This window comes from Aspergillus ibericus, assembly GCF_003184845.1.
Source record: "Aspergillus ibericus CBS 121593 unplaced genomic scaffold BO80scaffold_36, whole genome shotgun sequence".
Taxonomy (NCBI): Eukaryota; Fungi; Ascomycota; class Eurotiomycetes; order Eurotiales; family Aspergillaceae; genus Aspergillus; species Aspergillus ibericus.
The window spans coordinates 101,634-119,914 of record NW_020292134.1 but is presented as its reverse complement, the minus strand read 5'-3'; the positions used below and the strand labels follow the sequence as shown (position 1 = coordinate 119,914).

General features: G+C 51.7%; 5 protein-coding genes across 5 annotated transcripts; all 5 read left to right on the top strand.

Moving 5' to 3' along the window:
• Positions 1–39: 39 nt before the first annotated feature.
• Positions 40–1,521, top strand: sec53 (phosphomannomutase SEC53). The gene is made up of 5 exons (XM_025720000.1): positions 40–286; positions 377–439; positions 490–806; positions 857–931; positions 1,003–1,521. Exons 1-5 carry the CDS (start codon positions 182–184, stop codon positions 1,250–1,252), a joined length of 810 nt encoding a protein of 269 aa, XP_025572675.1. The 5' UTR covers positions 40–181; the 3' UTR covers positions 1,253–1,521.
• A 326-nt stretch (positions 1,522–1,847) lies between these two features.
• On the top strand, positions 1,848–3,273 carry BO80DRAFT_427396 (CCDC90 family protein). Its single transcript, XM_025719999.1, has 3 exons — positions 1,848–2,506; positions 2,567–2,900; positions 2,953–3,273. Exons 1-3 carry the CDS (start codon positions 1,963–1,965, stop codon positions 3,008–3,010), a joined length of 936 nt encoding a protein of 311 aa, XP_025572674.1. The 5' UTR covers positions 1,848–1,962; the 3' UTR covers positions 3,011–3,273.
• Positions 3,274–4,333: 1,060 nt separating this feature from the next.
• Positions 4,334–6,052, top strand: BO80DRAFT_436984 (uncharacterized protein; the record flags this gene model as incomplete). The annotated part of the gene is made up of 2 exons (XM_025720983.1): positions 4,334–4,517; positions 4,569–6,052. 2 exons carry the CDS (start codon positions 4,334–4,336, stop codon positions 6,050–6,052), a joined length of 1,668 nt encoding a protein of 555 aa, XP_025572673.1.
• Positions 6,053–6,412: 360 nt separating this feature from the next.
• On the top strand, positions 6,413–11,125 carry BO80DRAFT_447471 (putative SNF2 family helicase/ATPase; the record flags this gene model as incomplete). Its single annotated transcript, XM_025721608.1, has 5 exons — positions 6,413–6,446; positions 6,512–6,693; positions 6,771–10,002; positions 10,052–10,509; positions 10,574–11,125. The coding sequence occupies 5 exons, from the start codon at positions 6,413–6,415 to the stop codon at positions 11,123–11,125; spliced, it is 4,458 nt and encodes a 1,485-aa protein (XP_025572672.1).
• Positions 11,126–11,544: 419 nt separating this feature from the next.
• On the top strand, positions 11,545–17,979 carry BO80DRAFT_504050 (ECM29 family proteasome component). The gene is made up of 4 exons (XM_025724408.1): positions 11,545–16,566; positions 16,633–16,832; positions 17,007–17,089; positions 17,148–17,979. The coding sequence occupies exons 1-4, from the start codon at positions 11,656–11,658 to the stop codon at positions 17,543–17,545; spliced, it is 5,592 nt and encodes a 1,863-aa protein (XP_025572671.1). The 5' UTR covers positions 11,545–11,655; the 3' UTR covers positions 17,546–17,979.
• The last annotated feature ends 302 nt before the right edge of the window (positions 17,980–18,281 follow it).

Sequence of the window (18,281 nt, the reverse complement as noted above, 5' to 3'; positions counted from 1 at the left end):
TTAAGCCGTATTATTTGTCTGGTACCCCCGCGGTCGCTCCAGCTCACCGCATGCGGTCGTGACACGTCCGCCCCTGAAAAGATACATACTTAGCCCGTTGCCCCTCAATTGATCTCGGCTTTGGCTTCAAAGTCTCTTTTTCCTGCCCTGTTCCTCGCCTCTCTCCAACTCGATATTCATCATGGCCACTGAAGCAGCAAGTGTGTATCCTGCGCTGCAGGACCGCCCCTTGAAGGGCACAATCGTTCTCTTTGATGTTGACAAGACATTAACGCCTGCCAGAGCAGTAAGTTATAATCATGGCTCAATCATCTATTATAGCTATTCTAGATCTGATCCTGACATATGCTGATCTGGTTTTGTCCTTCCAATGCAGAATGTCACTCCGGAGATGCTTACCCTTCTCTCCCAGCTGCGTCACAAGTGCGCCATTGGATTTGTTAGTTGTCTCCAATCCAGCACGATGGCGCGCGGTCTTACATTGCCTAGGTCGGTGGCTCGAATCTTCCTAAGCAGCAAGAACAACTTGGCACACCCTCAACGAATGTCACCTCTCTTTTCGATTTCTGCTTTGCCGAGAATGGTTTGATTGCTTTCCGTTTGGGCAAGCCCCTTGTCAGCAACAGTTTCATTCAATGGCTGGGAGAAGAAAAGTACCAGAAGTTGGTCAACTTCTGCCTCATATACATTGCGAAGCTGGAGCTTCCCAAGAAGCGCGGTACTTTCGTTGAGTTCCGCAATGGCATGATCAACGTCAGCCCTATCGGCAGAAATGCCAGCACCGAAGAACGAAAGGAGTTTGAAGCGTATGTATACGCGCCATACCTCATGAAACTTTGACTGACAATGTTGGCAGATATGACAAGATCCATAACATCCGCAGGGATCTCGTGGATGCGCTCAGGAAGGAATTCCCTGACTATGGTCTTAGGTATGTTGTAAACATATACGGGGTCCTGAGGCTGCGCGCAGATGACTGATACTGATATTGCCTGTTTGTAGTTATTCGATCGGCGGTGAAATCTCGTTCGACGTTTTCCCGACTGGATGGGACAAGACCTACTGCCTACAGCATGTTGAGGCCGAGAAGGACATCACAGGTATCGAGTACAAGACGATTCACTTCTTTGGAGACAAGACGTTTCCTGGAGGCAACGACTATGAAATCTACAGTGACCCCAGGACGATCGGCCATTCAGTGGAGGACCCCGATGACACCATGAGACAATTGAGAGAGCTCTTCCAGCTATAGAGGTGCAACTCAAATGTATTGTGCCATATTCGCGCCAGGGTAGGCTTGAGGAGCTATAGCAGCTAGATATTAGCCATCGGCCCATGAGGACTGGCGTTATTCCTAAGCAAGCAAACGCATATGGTTTTGCATGTGGCTTCTGTCTCTGGTTATGCTCGTATATTTCCTCTTGGACTTTTGCTCACCTGTCTATCTATCCCATGTAAGATCTTGGCCACGGGATCACTAGAAATTCTATGTCTTAAATGAAGATTCCCATTCGTTAATCACTCTGTGTGGGAGTTGCCTGGAGCCATTGTAAACCCGTTCTTTTTGTGCCACTAACACTGCGGACAGTATGTGATGTTGCAAGTCAATACGGTCAGCTCAGTAGACCAGCCAGATTGTACCCTTTTTATGATGGCTGTATATTGTAAGTCTCTTGTTACTGCGCAGATGCTGGCCATCATATAAGCCAGCTTGGATCAACTGAAACCAGGTACTCCGTGCTCCATGTACGGAGAATAGGACGCCGATCACATGCGCGGTGGCGGGTGTTAGTCATCGATGGATCGAAAGGTTTCCGCGGGAAACGATACAACATCATCCATCATCATCTAACATCTGCTCGATCAAGTCGGCCATTCTCGTGGCTTCGTGCTGGCGTCTCTCCCGTCCCTTCCATCCCTTCCTCGTACTTGACCGGAGCACATTCTCTATCGTCGAGAACTATGGCGCCGCAGAAATCCGTAACGGAAGTGCCCCGTTCCATCCTCCCCCGTCTTACCTGGAACGGCTCCTCTGCCCGCACCACCGTCACTCCTCCCCAGACCACCGTCCTTCCAGCAAAGCGCCAACAGAAGCAGCAACCTAGATGGAACTCGACCCCTGCCAGACGGCATCTTCATACCTTGGCCTTCTCGTCCTCTTCCCCGCTCGGATTTCCCGCAGCATCCCGAGAGGTTGGCACGTCAACATCGATCGCAAGACGGTTTCCGTCAGCGGGCAAGCCGGCCAGTCGACCAGCCGCAGAGACCCTCGGGAACCCCATTCGGCATAACGGTGTATATGTCGCTACTTTCAATCCTGCTAGGAGAGCTTTTCACGCGTCTGCCCCGCATCAACGGGACCATCACTTCGATACATTGAAATTTGTCCAACGATTGAAGGATGAGGGATTCAGCGAGGAGCAGGCCGTTGCCATGATGAGGGTCCTGAACGACGTCATTCAAGAGTCCATACAGAACTTGACTCGGACCATGGTGCTTCGGGAAGGTTAGTCGTCCCTTGCCGTGCTACGTGCCAAGTATTTGGCGTCTTATACCATGCCCATAGATACCGAAAGATCAGCCTACACCCAAAAGGTTGACTTCGCCAAACTGCGCTCCGAGCTACTCAATGCAGATTCTACCGAAGCGCAGCTGACTCGCTCGTCGCATGAGAAGATCGCCGCCGACCTCGCCAAGCTCAATTCGCGCCTACGCGACGAGATCGGGCGCACGCAAGCGTCGGTGCGTCTCGATCTGAACCTTGAGAAAGGTCGTATCCGTGAAGAAGCCAATGGTCAGGAGATGAGAATAAAGGAGACTGAGACAAGGATTGAGCAAGAGGTGGCAGGGTTGAGGGAGCGCGTAGAGGCTGTCAAGTTCTCCACATTACAATGGCTCATGTAAGTGATGTTCGACTCGCTGCGAAGCCCGAATGCTGACCGATCTTCCTAGGGGTGTTTGCACCGGTACCGCCGCACTGATTCTTGGTGCCTGGCGTCTTTTCATGTGAGCCGTTATCCTTGGGGATCGTTTTGCGGAATTGCCCGGAGGATGGCCTTTTGTCGCTTCGAAAGAGGCCTACCTATTGTATATTATCACCCCACTCTGTCTCCTGACCCGCTGGATCCTGGTGGGTTTGGGCCAGGAGGACCATTCTGTTTCTTCTTTGTTTATTAGCGATTCTGGGGTCTTCGGTGATCTCTGGCCTTGTTTTTTTTTTCGGAAATAGACATACTTGGAGGATAGACATAATGGATCCAGGAAGAAACGGCCTGGATATCGACCCGCGTATTCTTTTCGGTCCGCCGCCGGTTCAATCATCAGATAAGCCATTGTTGCCAGCACTAGTAGTGCACAGGACTACTTCCTAGGGGGGAGGAATCTGCAATCAAATCGAGCTCGGTGATAAGGGAAATGAGGGATGGGGCCGGAGCAAGTCTTCAGGCGTCATCGGTCATACCATGTATATGGTATCCGCCATACGCCGGGGTGGTCCGTCGGGGGAAAAAGAGGGGGAAAGACACTATCGCTTCGACCATGCAGGAATCATTTCGACTCCGGGCATGATTGGCCGGTATGCGCCTCGTCTCCTGCAAATGTCAGGTACTAACGGGCTCCTCATTTAGAACCGGTTCCTCGCGTCCGCGCTGCTCCAATGGCGCCCGTCCCTGGGCAGCTTATCATCGGCTCACGGCAAGGGCCAGGGGCAATGCATCCTGGCTTTTCCTGATGGTCGGCCGACGATAATGCCTGCGCCCTGAAGCAAGCTAGCACAGACTCTCTTCAGGCACGGCTGGCGGTCAGTTGCCCCATAGCACTAAACTTTGCGTGAATGATACCATCAATCTCGTCACCAATCCCACCGGCTGATCCATGATTATCAGTCGCACCGTCGGCAGAAGCCAGGCTAAGCCAAAAAACTACGCCCACGGAGAACGTCCGTTTCGGCGACTCGTGGCCATAGAGCGCAGCTACTCACAATGTAGCATGCACCATGCACTGGAAACGCCTTCCTAGTTTCTTTTTCCATCATACAAATACCCTCCCCGGCCCCGGGAGGGAGTATCACTATCGGCTGTTACATGCATCCTGCTCGGGCGTCAGTACTACTACAGGCCAGCCTCTAGTAGCATTTAGTGCGTTCATATTATACATTGGGCATCTCTTTAGTATTTGCAATATTTATTCGCGTCGCTCGCTTGCAGTCCGTGCCATTGCTCCTCAGGAAGCGATCGCGACATCGACTGGAAAGCCCGTCCCACCCCGTCCCAGGAGCGCAGACGAGCTGAAAGCGTCACTTGGGCTAAAGCACATCCTTTAGAAAGCTGCAGTCATGTTGGCCTCCCTTTACGCCGCCTTCTGCCTCGGCTCTCTGCTATTCTCCCCGGCGCGGGCCCTCCTGGAAGATTTTGAGGTCTATCAACCGGTCACTATAAGCCATGGCAGCACTGAGTGCAATGAAGAGATTCTATTGATGGACCATGTATTCGGCTATAGCTATGGGGAACCATACGTCGGTAAGGGGAAGCAATCCCTCCATGATCCGCTAGCATGCTAATATGAGATAGGGATCTACGATCCACCAAACTGTACATTTGACACCGTTCGAATCAATTTCACTGTCACCTCGAAAGGTACCCAGTATGACCGTTTGGCGCTCATGTATCTGGGGGACACAGAGGTGTTCCGCACATCAACAGCGGAGCCAACAACCGATGGAATCATCTGGACGTATATCAAAGACATGTCACAGTTCAACGTATTGTGGAAAAAGGAGCAGAAGCTGATATTCGATCTTGGAAACATCATCACCGACGTCTATACCGGGTCCTATAATACCACGCTGACGGCATATTTCTCGTATGAGGGCAACGTCAAGACCCCCGACGTCATCCTTCCTATCTCTGCACTCAAATCAGCGCAGAACGCGTCAAGCGATTTTGAGCTCCCAACGGATAATGCTACCGTGCTATACCAGATTCCTCCGACAACGTCCCGTGCCGTTGTCTCCATCTCGGCATGTGGCCAGTCAACGGAAGAGTTCTGGTGGTCCAATGTCCTTTCTGCTGATGAATACTCCTTTGACAACACCATCGGTGAGCTGTACGGGTACTCCCCCTTCCGAGAAGTCCAGCTCTATATCGATGGCATTCTTGCCGGTGTGGACTGGCCATTTCCCATTATTTTCACTGGTGGTGTCGCACCCGGCTTCTGGCGTCCCATTGTGGGTATTGACGCCTTTGACCTACGGCAACCTGAGATCGATATCTCTCCCTTCCTCCCCTTACTTACGGATGGCGGCTCTCATTCATTTGAAATCAGAATTACGGGCTTGAATGTTTCAGACGATGGAACAGTTACTTTCTCGGACACTGTTGGCTCCTACTGGGTGGTCACCGGCACCATCTTCCTGTACCTAGATGACTCTGTGTCATATTCCGTTGCAAACTCCACGAACGGCCAACCACCAGAGGTAATTGCACCTGCACCATCCTTTGATGTCACTCGAAACTTGGTCCAGAGTCGAAACGGGACGAACGAAACCTTGTCATACTCTGTCTTGGCCGAGAGAACACTCACCGTGACGTCTTCTGAATATTCCTGGAGCCAGAACCTGTCGTACTCCAATTATGGTTTCCTGAACCAGCAAGGATTGAGCCAGAAAAACAACCAACAGACCTTCGGCCAGAATTCGATTTCACAGCTTACGGGAAACAAAACCACCGATGAGGTGACGTTCGAATATCCTTTGTTCTGTAACACCACGTACGGACTGGAAGATGGACTTTCCATAAGCGCCTTGATACGCCGAGGGCTGGACATCGAATCGACCGGTAGTCTCGGTGTTTCCACGTATACCTTCACCTCTGGGGCTTTGGATCTACACACCGAGCAATGGGGCACGGCATACTACTATGAGTCCTCGGATGGCAATCGCTCAGTCTCCACCGGGGAAACAACCGACGTTTTTCAGAGCAATGCTGGTGGGGTTCCATACTATCGAAACGTCCGTGCGGTGAATGGCACCGTTGTATCCGACACAGACAGCTAGGTACCTCGTGTTCGGAGTTGTCGCTCAGTTGTGCGAGAGGTGGAAATGTTGGTCACTCGCGGTGTCAAGATTGAGCTGATCTTGTAAATACAGTAACAGAGAATGTTCCATGATCTCAGACTTTCGTAGGCCCTTTTGATGGCGGGCGGAGAAGATGGATGTCGGATGATCTCTGGCTGGTGATTGGAACGGCAAGCTCCGGGTCCAACTCTATGTACTCCATATATAGTTAGCCTTTCCTCCTATCGACACGTGAGCCCTCCGATAAGATCCCCGGTATTGATCTGTCGCCCTACTGCCCCGACTTCCATCACTCTCATATTGTGGCAATCCGAGGCGGCAGAGACAAGAGGGTGCAGGATGGCGGTGGCGAAGGCCGAACTGTCTTATTCGGGTACCGTTTATTAATTTCCTTTGAGGCGGATTGTCTTTAAGCTACTGCTAATTCCTCCGTCCCAGGCACTGTCCCAGAGCTATTGGCCACTGCTTTCGGTAGGCCTGAGCAGCCTGGAGCATTTGATCAACCGAGTAAACGCCGTAAGTTGGCTTCGGTGCCTCAAAGCCTTAGACAGCTAAATGGGCTGTCGGAATCCCAAATTCCATTGGGTTATATCCCGCTTGCACGGTTTCATTTACACTTGGTATGTGTTCTCCTGTACTGACAGGAGCCGGCCTGGCCCGGAGGCTCTTCCCACTAATTGCCGCTGATGCTGGACAGAGCTTTGCGTCGGCGGCACGGACGCCAGAAGAACATGATCGCCCCACGGAACTGCTGCATGCTGTACCTGTCATCCTTGAAGCCACTAGAGTGCCTCGTACCCAGCCTGAGACGGTCCAGAATGGTCTTCCCTATGAGTGCCACAGTCTGGCAATAGTGACGCTTTCGGAAAGAAAAGCCATCTTCACAGATGAGCTTTCAGGTCCGGAACTCGTCGAACTTGGTAGTAACCTATCGCTCGCCTCAACCCTTGTTTGTGCCGATTGCTTTCACAGGAATATACCGCCTGTTTGCTACCAGTCTACTCTCCACTGTTTGCCGGACAGAAAGACATTTCACCTGGAAACAGTCATCTTGTGGAGAGATTCACTCCTTATTCCGGAGATCAACAAACTGCCCGCTGGTCCATTAAGAGTGTTCTCCAAGTTCATTCTGCGGGAGGCAGATGACGATGTGGTAGCCAAAACACTGCAAAAGCATCACAAAGGAGGAGGTGCTACAACTTGGTCGCCGCGTGACTTCTACGACAATGTCTACGTCCCTCCGAGCACCTCCGCGTCCTCGGCAGATATAAAATGCGGCCTTCTAGAATGCCAGCTTTTTCCGTTTCAAAGGAGAGCAGTCAGGTGGCTTCTGCAAAGGGAAGGCGTGGAGCTTCAATCAGATGGACAGGTGGTCCCTACGAAGCAGGATGCCAGCGGTAATTTGCCAGCATCCTTCGTACAAATTGCCGATGCAGACGGGAACGTATGCTTCGCAAGCCATCTGTTTATGATTGTTACTACCGACATCTCGAATTGGTATGCCGCGGAGAACACCCTCAAGGGCGGGGTGTTGGCCGAGGAGATGGGCCTGGGCAAAACCGTCGAGATGATCGGTTTGATCTGCCTTCATCGCCGCCGGGTCTCTCCAGACCGTTCGGATCAGCACAGACGCGTCAACGGCTTGAGGCTGTCAGGTGCAACCTTGATCATAACACCTCCAGCGATTCTTGAGCAGTGGAGACAGGAAATTGAGTTGCATGCGCCGGGACTGCGTGTATTCCACTATGAAGGTATCCAGCGTCATCAAAAACTGCCAGATGCTGAACTGATCCAGTTGATCTCTGATCACGATGTTGTACTCACCACCTACAACGTCCTTGCCCGCGAGGTTCACTATTCTGGTGATGCGCCAAAGCGGAATCTACGACATGAGAAACGATTCGAACCAAGAAGAACGCCGCTTGTCCAGATATCCTGGTGGCGGGTCTGCCTAGATGAAGCTCAGATGATCGAGAGTGGTGTCAGTAATGCTGCGAGAGTCGCTCGTTTGATCCCACGCCAAATGGCTTGGGCCGTGACTGGGACGCCGCTTCGAAAAGACATTGGAGACCTTCTTGGTCTCCTGCTCTTTCTTCATTACGATCCCTACTGTGGCTTCATCTGGAACAGGCTGTGTCTTTCATTTCGTCCTATCTTAGCAGGTATTGTTCATGAAATCGCTCTTCGGCATAGCAAAGATCATGTTCGCGGCGAGCTTCGTTTACCTCCGCAGAAGAGAGTGGTTATAACGGTCCCTTTCACTGCGGTGGAGGAACAACATTATGGACAGTTATACGAGCAGATGTGTGAAGATTGTGGCCTTGATCTGTCAGGCGCACCCCTGGGTGATGAGTGGAATCCCAATGACCCGTCAATGATCGAAAGGATGCGAAGTTGGCTGGTCAGACTCCGTCAAACCTGTCTTCATCCTGCGGGAAACAGCCGTCGGGGCTTAGGCATCGGCAACAATGGGCCACTACGATCAGTCAATGAGGTACTCGAAGTTATGATTGACCAGAACGACGTGCTCATACACACAGAAGAGCGCTCGCTTCTCATGTCCCAGCTCCGGCGGGGACAGTTGCTGGAGAATGCAATGCGCAAGCGTGAAGCGCTTGACCTTTGGAAAGCATCCTTGGAGCGAGCGAGCGCAGTCGTTCAAGAATGTCGAAATCGGTTACAGGTAGAACGCATGAAGGGTCGGGTCACCTCCGCTGATGATGCTCGGGATTCTGCGTCTGTAGTCTCGACAAGCGACAACGAGGGCGACGAAGTTGAAAGGAACGCACGCATCGGTACCCACCGCCAGAGATTACGCATGGCTCTCGAGGTCCAACATATCTGTATCTTTTTCACCGGAAACGCGTACTACCAGATCAAGACGGACCTGAAGCTCACTGCGCCTGATTCTGAGCAATTTAGGTCGTTGGAGAAACAGGAAGAGGAGGCGTATGCAGCAGCGAAGGTCATCCGGAAGGAGATGCTGGTTGACATCTCCCGAAGAGTCGGACATTTCATGAAAGTGATAAAGGAAAAGTCCCAGAAGAGGCAATTCGTGGCCATTCCCCATATGAAGTCCCGGCTTTATAGCACTGGATTAGAGGGTCGTCGTGTCCTCGAAAAGTTTGAAGATTTCTGCGAAGCCATGAACCAGCATGCTGCACAGTATGAGAGCTGGCGGCAGACTATGGTTAAATTCCTCTCCGAATCACTTATCGATCAAGAGGATGAATCGGAGCTCGAAGGTGATGAATACGAGAGATCCACCAAACATCAGGACGAAATGTACGTCTATATGGAAGCCTTGCGCGCGATGTTCGCCGACCGTCATGATTGCTTAACTGGGCAAAAGAACGTCCTTATTGCCCATGAAGTTAAAGGAGGGATTATTCAAGCACAGAAAGGAGAAGGCCCATCCCCAACCCTTTTCTTGGAAGTTATGAACATACGCAGTAATATGAAGCCTGATCCACAACTCGGCTCACTTCGTGGGATCATCAGCGAGCTTCGCAGCCTGGCTACCTCGCTTGAATGGCAAGCAAATGAAGGAAGTTCTCGAGCGCGTGCGGAGCTTGAAATTGTCAGTCTGGTGCTGAAAAACGCAAGCCAGATGGCGGCTGAGCAGTCCAAAGCTGCTTCCGGGTTAGAAAGGGAGGTTGAGATGTTCCGAGATACGATGAATACCCGCCTTGAATATTATCGTCAGCTACAGCAAATCTCTGATACCGTTGCGCCGTACGACGAAGAGAGTGTTGGCAAGCCCTTGGATGAGGCGCTTTTCTCCTCAAAGCTCGGGAAGGAAAGCGTTATTGATGGGAAAATATCTGCCTTGCGGGCAAAGCGTCGGTATTTGATCCATCTCCGAGATGAATCTGGCTCCGATGATTCGTCAAGAATATGCGTCATATGCCAGTCTGGGTTCGAAGTTGGTCAGTATCAACCCTGCGCTCAGAAGCTAGACTCACTAACTCCGAGTAGGGGTTTTGACGGTCTGTGGCCACAAATACTGCAAGGATTGCCTGCGGCTGTGGTGGCATCAACACCGCACTTGTCCCACCTGCAAAAAGCGGTTGAAAGCCAACGACTTCCATCAAATTACATACAAGCCACAGGAATTTGTCGTGCAGGAGGAGAAAGCACCATCCCGATTAGAGCTGGAACGCTCGTCAACAAACTCCATATATGCAGACATCAGCTCCAGCACGTTGAGAGAAATTAAGAACGTTGACCTGGATAGCTCCTTTGGTACGAAAATCGATACATTGGCACGCCATATCCTATGGCTTCGCGAACACGATCCTGGGGCCAAGTCTGTGGTATTCTCCCAATATAAAAACTTTCTCGATATCCTCGCCAATGCACTATCTCAGTTCAAAATTGGGTATAGCAGCGTTGATGGTAAGGACGGCATACACAACTTCAAAAGTGACCCGGCAGTGAGTCCTCCTCCCTTTCGACCAGATTACAAACCAGCGTCTAAGGTCGGTCATTGCTACACAGGTTGAATGTTTTCTGTTGCACGCCAAAGCACACTCATCGGGCCTGAATTTGGTGAATGCCACGCACGTCTTTCTCTGCGAGCCTCTAATCAACACCGCAATCGAGCTTCAGGCTATTGCTCGCGTACACCGTATTGGCCAGCATCGGCCCACCACTGTGTGGATGTATCTGGTCTCTGACACGGTTGAGCAGTCCATCTATGACCTCTCCGTGTCGCGTCGTCTAGCCCACATCGTGCAGAAGGAGCAAGAGCATGAGACACCGTCGGTCAACCCTTCCGATGACGATGCTGTTCTCCAGAATCTCACGGAAGTAGCGATCGATTCGGCCAATTCCTTGGAAATGCAAGATGCAGCACTGTCCAAGCTAATGGCGGGCGGTGCGTCAGGTGGTGAGCTAGTGAAGAAGGATGATCTATGGCAATGCCTTTTCGGCAATCCGAGCCAAAACAAGCCAACCAATGGCCATCTGATTAACGCTGAAGGCGAAGTTGCACGATTCTTGAGGGGTGAGGCAGCTGAACAGCGACGGGCGGTCCCTGCCCACCCATAACGTTTAATGCCCCTCACCTTGGTTCTATCAGATCCTCACGTCAATACAGTTCCTGTCATTTAGTGATGCTTGATCTACTTATATATACTCTTCGTTATCGGTTCTAGTAGTTCGTTCGTGCCGTCACCTCGGTGGATGGCTCTGTCAATAGTACATAGTACGTAGTACTACTATTACTACTACTCCGTACTCCGTACTCCATACTCCATACCGAGTATGGAGTACGGAGGTGTGCTCGGGCATCGAGATGGTGGGGGAAACGGTGACAATTATTACAATGACCAATTACGTACGGTACCTGAACCCCGTATGCTGACTAACTTACATCTTTCCCGATCGGGATGTTATCGTGGCCTCGGGTTTGGCGGCGGTGACGTTGGAACGTCTGCCTTAAGCCATGGCGTGAGACCTTCCCTCCCTTATAATCCCTCCTCATGTCCCAGTAACCTTTCTACACCTATAGACCTAGGTTTATCTCGATGTGGAATGTCAATTAATTAATTCCCTTGACGTTTCAGTTCACCTTCATCATGGCTACAGAGGCTACGCTAGCAAGCTCCGAAGCTCGCGAGCTGAGCTTGATATCCAAGGTTGAGCTTAGGATTGCACTGGCGGATACCGATGCCAAACTTGAAAGCCTTCTTCATACTTATCTAGCACCATTATTGCTCAAGCTGGGTTCTGACAGTCTTGCTGTTCGCAACAAAGTTATTGCAGTGTGCCAGCATGTCAACACTAGAGTCCAAGCTCCGTCCATTAAGCTGCCTGTGACGGCTTTGCTCAAGCAATTCAAAGAGCAGAAGTCTCAGCTCATCCGACATTTTGATCTGATATATCTTCAGCAAGGTATTGATCGTCTGGGTTCAACCGCAAGAATCGAGATTCTGCTTCCCCTGCTTCAGGGCATCTCCGAGATTGGAACATCGGTCAACCAAGCTGCCGTGGTATTCAATCTTGTCCTGCGGCTTCTGCCCTTGCTCAAGTTACCCCCCAAAGATAGTGACGACGATGTGCAGTTGAAGTCTCGACTAGGTCTTTCCGACCAAGACACCAAATTCCTGTCCGCATGGTTCGAGAAATTGCTGCTTCTGTTCCCCGCAGATAAGAGTTCGCCCACCTGTCCTGGGTTGACTCCCGGAGATTACACGTTCCTGAATAAGGGTGCACCTGTAACCGAGACCTGGAACCCATCTTCTGAAGGTGGCCTGAATCTGACTGAGACTAAAGTCAACGCCCTAAGATTTCTCGCTAGTGGAGCTTTCAGTCACACAGAGCGGTTTCTACCTGCTCTGATTGCCTCTGCGGATGCGAACTCCCGCCTTTCTGACATTGGCGAAGAGCTTCTCAAGCGATTCGTCCCCGACTTGGAGGAGCCAGATGTCATACAGCAGCTCTATGACTTGTACTTTGGATCTGAAACGCCTGACGGCGCACCGCCGGCGCGACCTGCTCTGCAGACCAGAATCCTGGTTTTTCTCGGAAAATCAATCAGAGCAACAAAGGCTAAATGGAGAGTCATTCGGGTCATTGAGGATGGCCTTCTGTCAGATACCGCACGGTCTTCCCAGGGATTACAGGCCTCGAAGTTGAGGACACAAATATTCAACTTTACCACCTGGGTTGTTAGAATGGGCTCCCTGTCTGACCTTGAAGAAATGGCACCTAAGCTTTTGACGGGCCTAAGGGACTTCATCCAGTCTCAAGGATGGCCGAGCCCCGGGGCCAGTGGGCAGAAGCTTCCATCTACGGATCTGAGTCTAAGGGGCCTTGCATACGAAACTATCGGTATTATGGTTCCCAAGGCCAACTTTGGAGTGCATGATGGCGAGGAAAGTCTCTCTGGGTTCGAGCTAATCCAATGGCTATTCACTTCGTTGAACTCCGATGACTCGAGCTCTCAGATCTTTGTGAGCATTGAACAGGCCCTGGGAAGCATCCTCAACTCCTCGATAGACAGTTGGGATAACGATTTTCACGATCAACTACGGCCTTTCCTCGTTCGGCAGATGAACAATTATCCGGGAGGAGAGGACTCCATGACCGGGTTCAGTGTTGTCCGCGGCCCACAGTACGCTGCTGTGCGTTTTGCGAACAGGTTTCTACCATACAACGATGTTGTTGCACGCTGGATAGACCTCATGGCAATCGCACGCGGGTCAGAAAGCCGCCAGGAAGTAATGGAAGAAGGCAAAAAAGGCCTGCACCCATTTTGGTACCGGCTTCTGAGCCCTTCTTACGACAGACAGCCGGCTACTTCGGCATCCAAGGACTCTACATGGTATGATTTCCCAAAGTTTTCGGAACTTTCCCGTTTCCTACTTGGCTCGGTCACCTCAAATGGAGTGTCGGGTTTGTCGGCCTCGGAAATCATATCCGGACCCTACAAGAACGCTTTTGTTTCCACCATATCGTTCGTTCGGAATGTCTTGCTATGGGAGTCGCTCTCCGCTTCTGATACCGGCATTGAAATAGATCAAGACTGGGACACGAAGCTTGATGTGATGCTTTCATCCAATGAGCAAGCACGATTGTCGCTGAAACAGTACATTCGAGTTGCGGATCAAGAAGCAGTTGTACTCTTTCTAAACAGTGCTTTGGCTGGCCTCGCCCGTGATAGTCGGGAGGGCCTGCAGCCGTGCGGAGTGCAATTTTTCAGTATTTGCTCTTTGGCCTCAAATGACGTTCTCGAGTCGGTCGTCCCACAGACGCTGGTACTGAGAACACCTTTGAAGAGCAATGACCAAGATATTCAGGCCATGGCCGCCCGCGCAATTGGAGTTCTGGCTTCTCATCCATCCCTTCCTGAGAACGACCTCATGTCACTGATCGCAGAGTGTTCGGAACGTATAGCGTCATGGAAGTCCGCAATCGGCGAAGGTGCACTTCAGGTTCGAGGGGCAGTATTGGCGCTGTCATATATCTTGAGCCGACTTGCTCTCCGCAACATGACAAACAAAGTGGCTGACGCACATGTGGGTCAATTTGTTCAGGTTATCTGTGACATGCTCGAAAATGCGCGCGATTCACTACTTCGGCGTTCTGCACAGATAGCAATTGGGCAACTCAGTCTCTCTCGAATCTTGTTCCATTCTATGCTTTCTGAAGTAAATTGGAAGACGATCCGAGAATCCCTGATACGGGATGCAAAGGCCGAAAGCGAAGTGGCCATAATGGCGTTGGGGCTTTTATCTCTCATCTCCCCCGAGTATAACTCCGACAATTCATATTTCAGTGCCCTCACAGACGCTCTCTATGGTCTACATGAAATTCGGAGCCCTGAAATACATTTTACTGTCGGCGAAGCACTGAGCAATGCTGCCGCGGGCTGGAACTCGAAATCATTGGGTCCGGAATTCGATGTGGATGAAGAGTCTCCTGTCTCGAACGTGCCGGAATTCGTGGTTGCTAATGTGGGCGACACGATAATAGCAAACTGCGGTGCACCGAAACCGTCCCTCAGAAGGGCATCTGCCATTTGGCTGCTTAGTCTGGTCAAAGATTGTGGCCATTTACACCCATTACAGGCCCGCCTGCGTGAATGTCAGAGCGCATTTAGCAACTTACTTGTTGATCGGGACGAGGTGGTTCAAGAGACTGGTGCACAGGGATTGAGTCTTGTATACGGCATGGGTGACCAAGGACTGAAGGACGATTTGGTGCGCGACCTGGTCAACTCATTCACTGAAAACAGTTCAACCCTCGCGGGTGGCAAAGTGAGCCAAAATACTGAGCTGTTTGAGCCCGGGGCTCTCCCAACTGGGGGCGGTTCCTCAGTCAATACCTACAAAGACATAATGAATCTTGCATCCGAAGCCGGTGACCCAACCCTCGTGTACCGCTTCATGTCAATGGCTTCAAACAATGCCCTCTGGTCGAGCCGGGCGGCATTTAGCAAGATGGGCATCAGCAATATCTTTTCCGACTCTAGCGTCAACGGTTATTTGGCAAAGAATCCCAAGATCTATCCCAAGCTATTCCGCTACCGGTTCGACCCGAATCCCAATGTCCAACGGTCGATGAATACTATTTGGCGAGCCTTGGTCAAAAACCCCATGGAAGTGCTGGAAGCTCATTTTGATGAGATCATGAACGACTTGCTGAGGAGCATGTTGGCCGGTCGGGAATGGAGAGTTCGGCAGGCAAGTTGTACAGCAATAGCGGACTTGCTCCAGGGACGCCAGCCCGAAAAATACGCCAAGTACATGGATGAGATCTTTACCAAGGCCTTCAAGCTTCTAGATGATATCAAGGAGACCGTCCGAGTGTCGGCATTGAAGCTTTGCCAAACCATCACCAATGCTATCATTCGCACTCTGGAGACAAGCGACACGGACACAAAGCGGGCCGATGCCATGCTTCGAAGTGCCATCCCATTCTTGTTGAGTGACAAAGGCATGGAATCTGGAGTCGAAGAGGTCCAAGGATTTGCCATTGGGGCGTTGATCCAGATGATCAGGAAAATCCCTGGCGGTCCATTGCGACCGTTTATACCCCGCATAATGGAGCAGTTTCTCAACTCCCTGAGTTCTCTGGAACCTCAGGCGGTCAACTATGTTCACCTCAACGCAGATAAGTACGGACTGACAGGCCAGGAAATTGACAAGATGAGACTGTCCAGCATTCGCGCGTCTCCCATGATGGAGGTCATTGAAAGATACCTCATTGATATGTTGGATGAGCACAGCATGAAAGAGTTTGCGGCCCAGCTTGAAGGCGTGTTGCGTTCGGCGGTTGGACTTCCATCGAAAGTTGGCTGTAGCCGTGTTTTGGTTCTCCTGAGTATGCGATCCATGCTATTCCGTCCCTATGCGGATCGTTTCATCCAGCTCCTCGGCAAATACGTGGTGGATCGCAATGACACCGTCAGTGCATCCTATTGTACATCCATAGGCTACCTCCTGCGTTTAGCCTCGGATGGTCGAGTCCTCAAAACAATCGAGCACGCCAAAGAGCTGTACTTGACCGCTGAAGACACCAATCAGCGGGCCATTGCAGCTGAAATCTTACAAGCTGCCTCGAAGTTATCCAATGACCGGTTCATGGCATTCGCTACGACTGCACTACCGTTCATCTTTGTGTCGAAGAGTGACTTGGATGAGCACGTAAGAGAGGTGTTTGAGAAGACATGGCAAGATAATGTGGGTGGCAACCGCACGGTATCCCTCTACATCAGAGAAATCACGGACCATGTCTCCGCCAATTTGGAGTCGGCTCGTTGGGCTATCAAACATACGGCGGCTCTGGGGCTTGCAAAGGCTATCATGTCGCTGGACTCCGAGATTGATCTCTCAACCAGTGAGTATATATGGCCCGTACTGGAGAAAGCTTTGGCTGGGAAAACGTGGGATGGCAAAGAGATTGTCTTGGAAGCCTTCGTGAAATTTTCAACCCAGGCGAAGAAATTGTGGCAAGAGAAGCCAGCCTTCGGTGAGACAATGAAGGTATGTTTTCCTCCTCCATCTCTCGCTCCAATAGACATCATCCTGATCATCGTTTCAACCTTCAAGACTATTGCCATTAGGGAAGCGAAGCGGAATAATCCCACATATCGCCCCCATGCGCTTATTGCTCTCGGTGGGGTTTCTCAAGCACGCAAAGACCTAGATCTGGTGCCAGATGCTATAGGCATTGTCACCCGAGTACTAGACGAGATCGAAGACCAAGGGGATCCGATGGATGTAGATTCAGGCAAGGGCCAAAAACCCAAGTAAGTTCCCTGGCTCTGTTTCGTATTCGATTGCTTCCCCCCCCTTTGCTTGCTTCTCTTTTTGGGATTGCATTTGATTGGACGTGAACCGTTGGGCCTGGGCGCAGGAGGAAGCCTAGGGGCGGTTCCTCTGGATTCAGGGACAATGTACATCAGGTGCTGATGTTTCTGCAGACAAACCCTGGATGACACGTTGGCGGCTTGTGTGGCATGTCTCTTACAATGCCTCAGTCCTGCATCGCATACTTCAGCAGAGAGTGGGTTCCCCTTGCAGTCAGCCGACCTCCAATCGTGGACATGCTAACGAAGATCCAGCCATCCACGGACATCTGGAAAAGTCGAGGCCGGTGTTGCACAGGGTGGTGAGCCATGGGGGCAGAAACGTGCAGGTCACGCTGCACCGACAGCTGCGCGCACTATTTGACCAAATCGGGACGTGGGCATCGGACCGGAGTGGCGAACGCGATCTACGCGGGTCTCAGGAATCCTTGGCGGCGCTAGCCAGCGAGATGTTCTCCCAGGAGATAGACCTCTCCGTCGAAACCATTCGCACTGAGCGCGCCCAGGCAGCGGTCGCATACGTCAAGCTCTGCGGGCAGACTGGCCTCCCGCTCGACGAGGCGCTCCAGAAGTCGCTGAAGAGCTGGCGGGAAGATGAGAGATCGGGGCCAGTACGACAGATCCTGGATCGGGCACTCGTCAACCTGCAATGACTCCTGTGACATGGTTACATATGCGGGGGAGCATGTCTCAGGTCGGAACATTTGATCATGGGACTAGCGTCGGTACGGTATGGAGCCGACGCATGCATGACTGCACATATGTACCTGCTATCTACCTGGCTCAGCTCCGTCGGTATGAGGTACGGTATTGTCAGGAATAGTAGTAGTGCCACCCCTGAATCGTCCGTCCCAATCAGGACGCTTGCACCAGAAAGGGGCGGAGGGGGATTCATGGTGCCAGCATCGGGGATTCGGCCGGTGCCTTGGGCAGGAGTACCTAAGTCCCAAGGACCAAGTAGATAGGCACATAGCCAAAGTGCATGGCACCCAACTTTAACCTGCCTCTGTAGCGTGCTGCAGGCCTGCGCCTAACCAATCATCCTAAAACCAAGCCACCACCGGCCGGAGAAGAAGACCTCCGTCCCATGGATGATTTGGAAAACTTGAGGAGGAGGGGGGGGGAAAGCGGTGGCTGTCTTGTTTGCTTAGGCTGGGCATTGGTGGTGAGGGCTGCGGACATCCCGAGGATCTAGATTGGCCCAGGCGAGTCTAGCAGACGGACCAGACTAGTGCGGGTTAGCGCCCTGGTATCAGGACGGATCATACCGGTATCTGTGACTGTATCTCATTCTCCGGTGCCCGTCCGCCGAACATACGCCGTATGGACATGGTTAGTACCGAAATGGTACGCTTTCCGTACGGCGGCGCCACGCATGGCGTAAGTCTG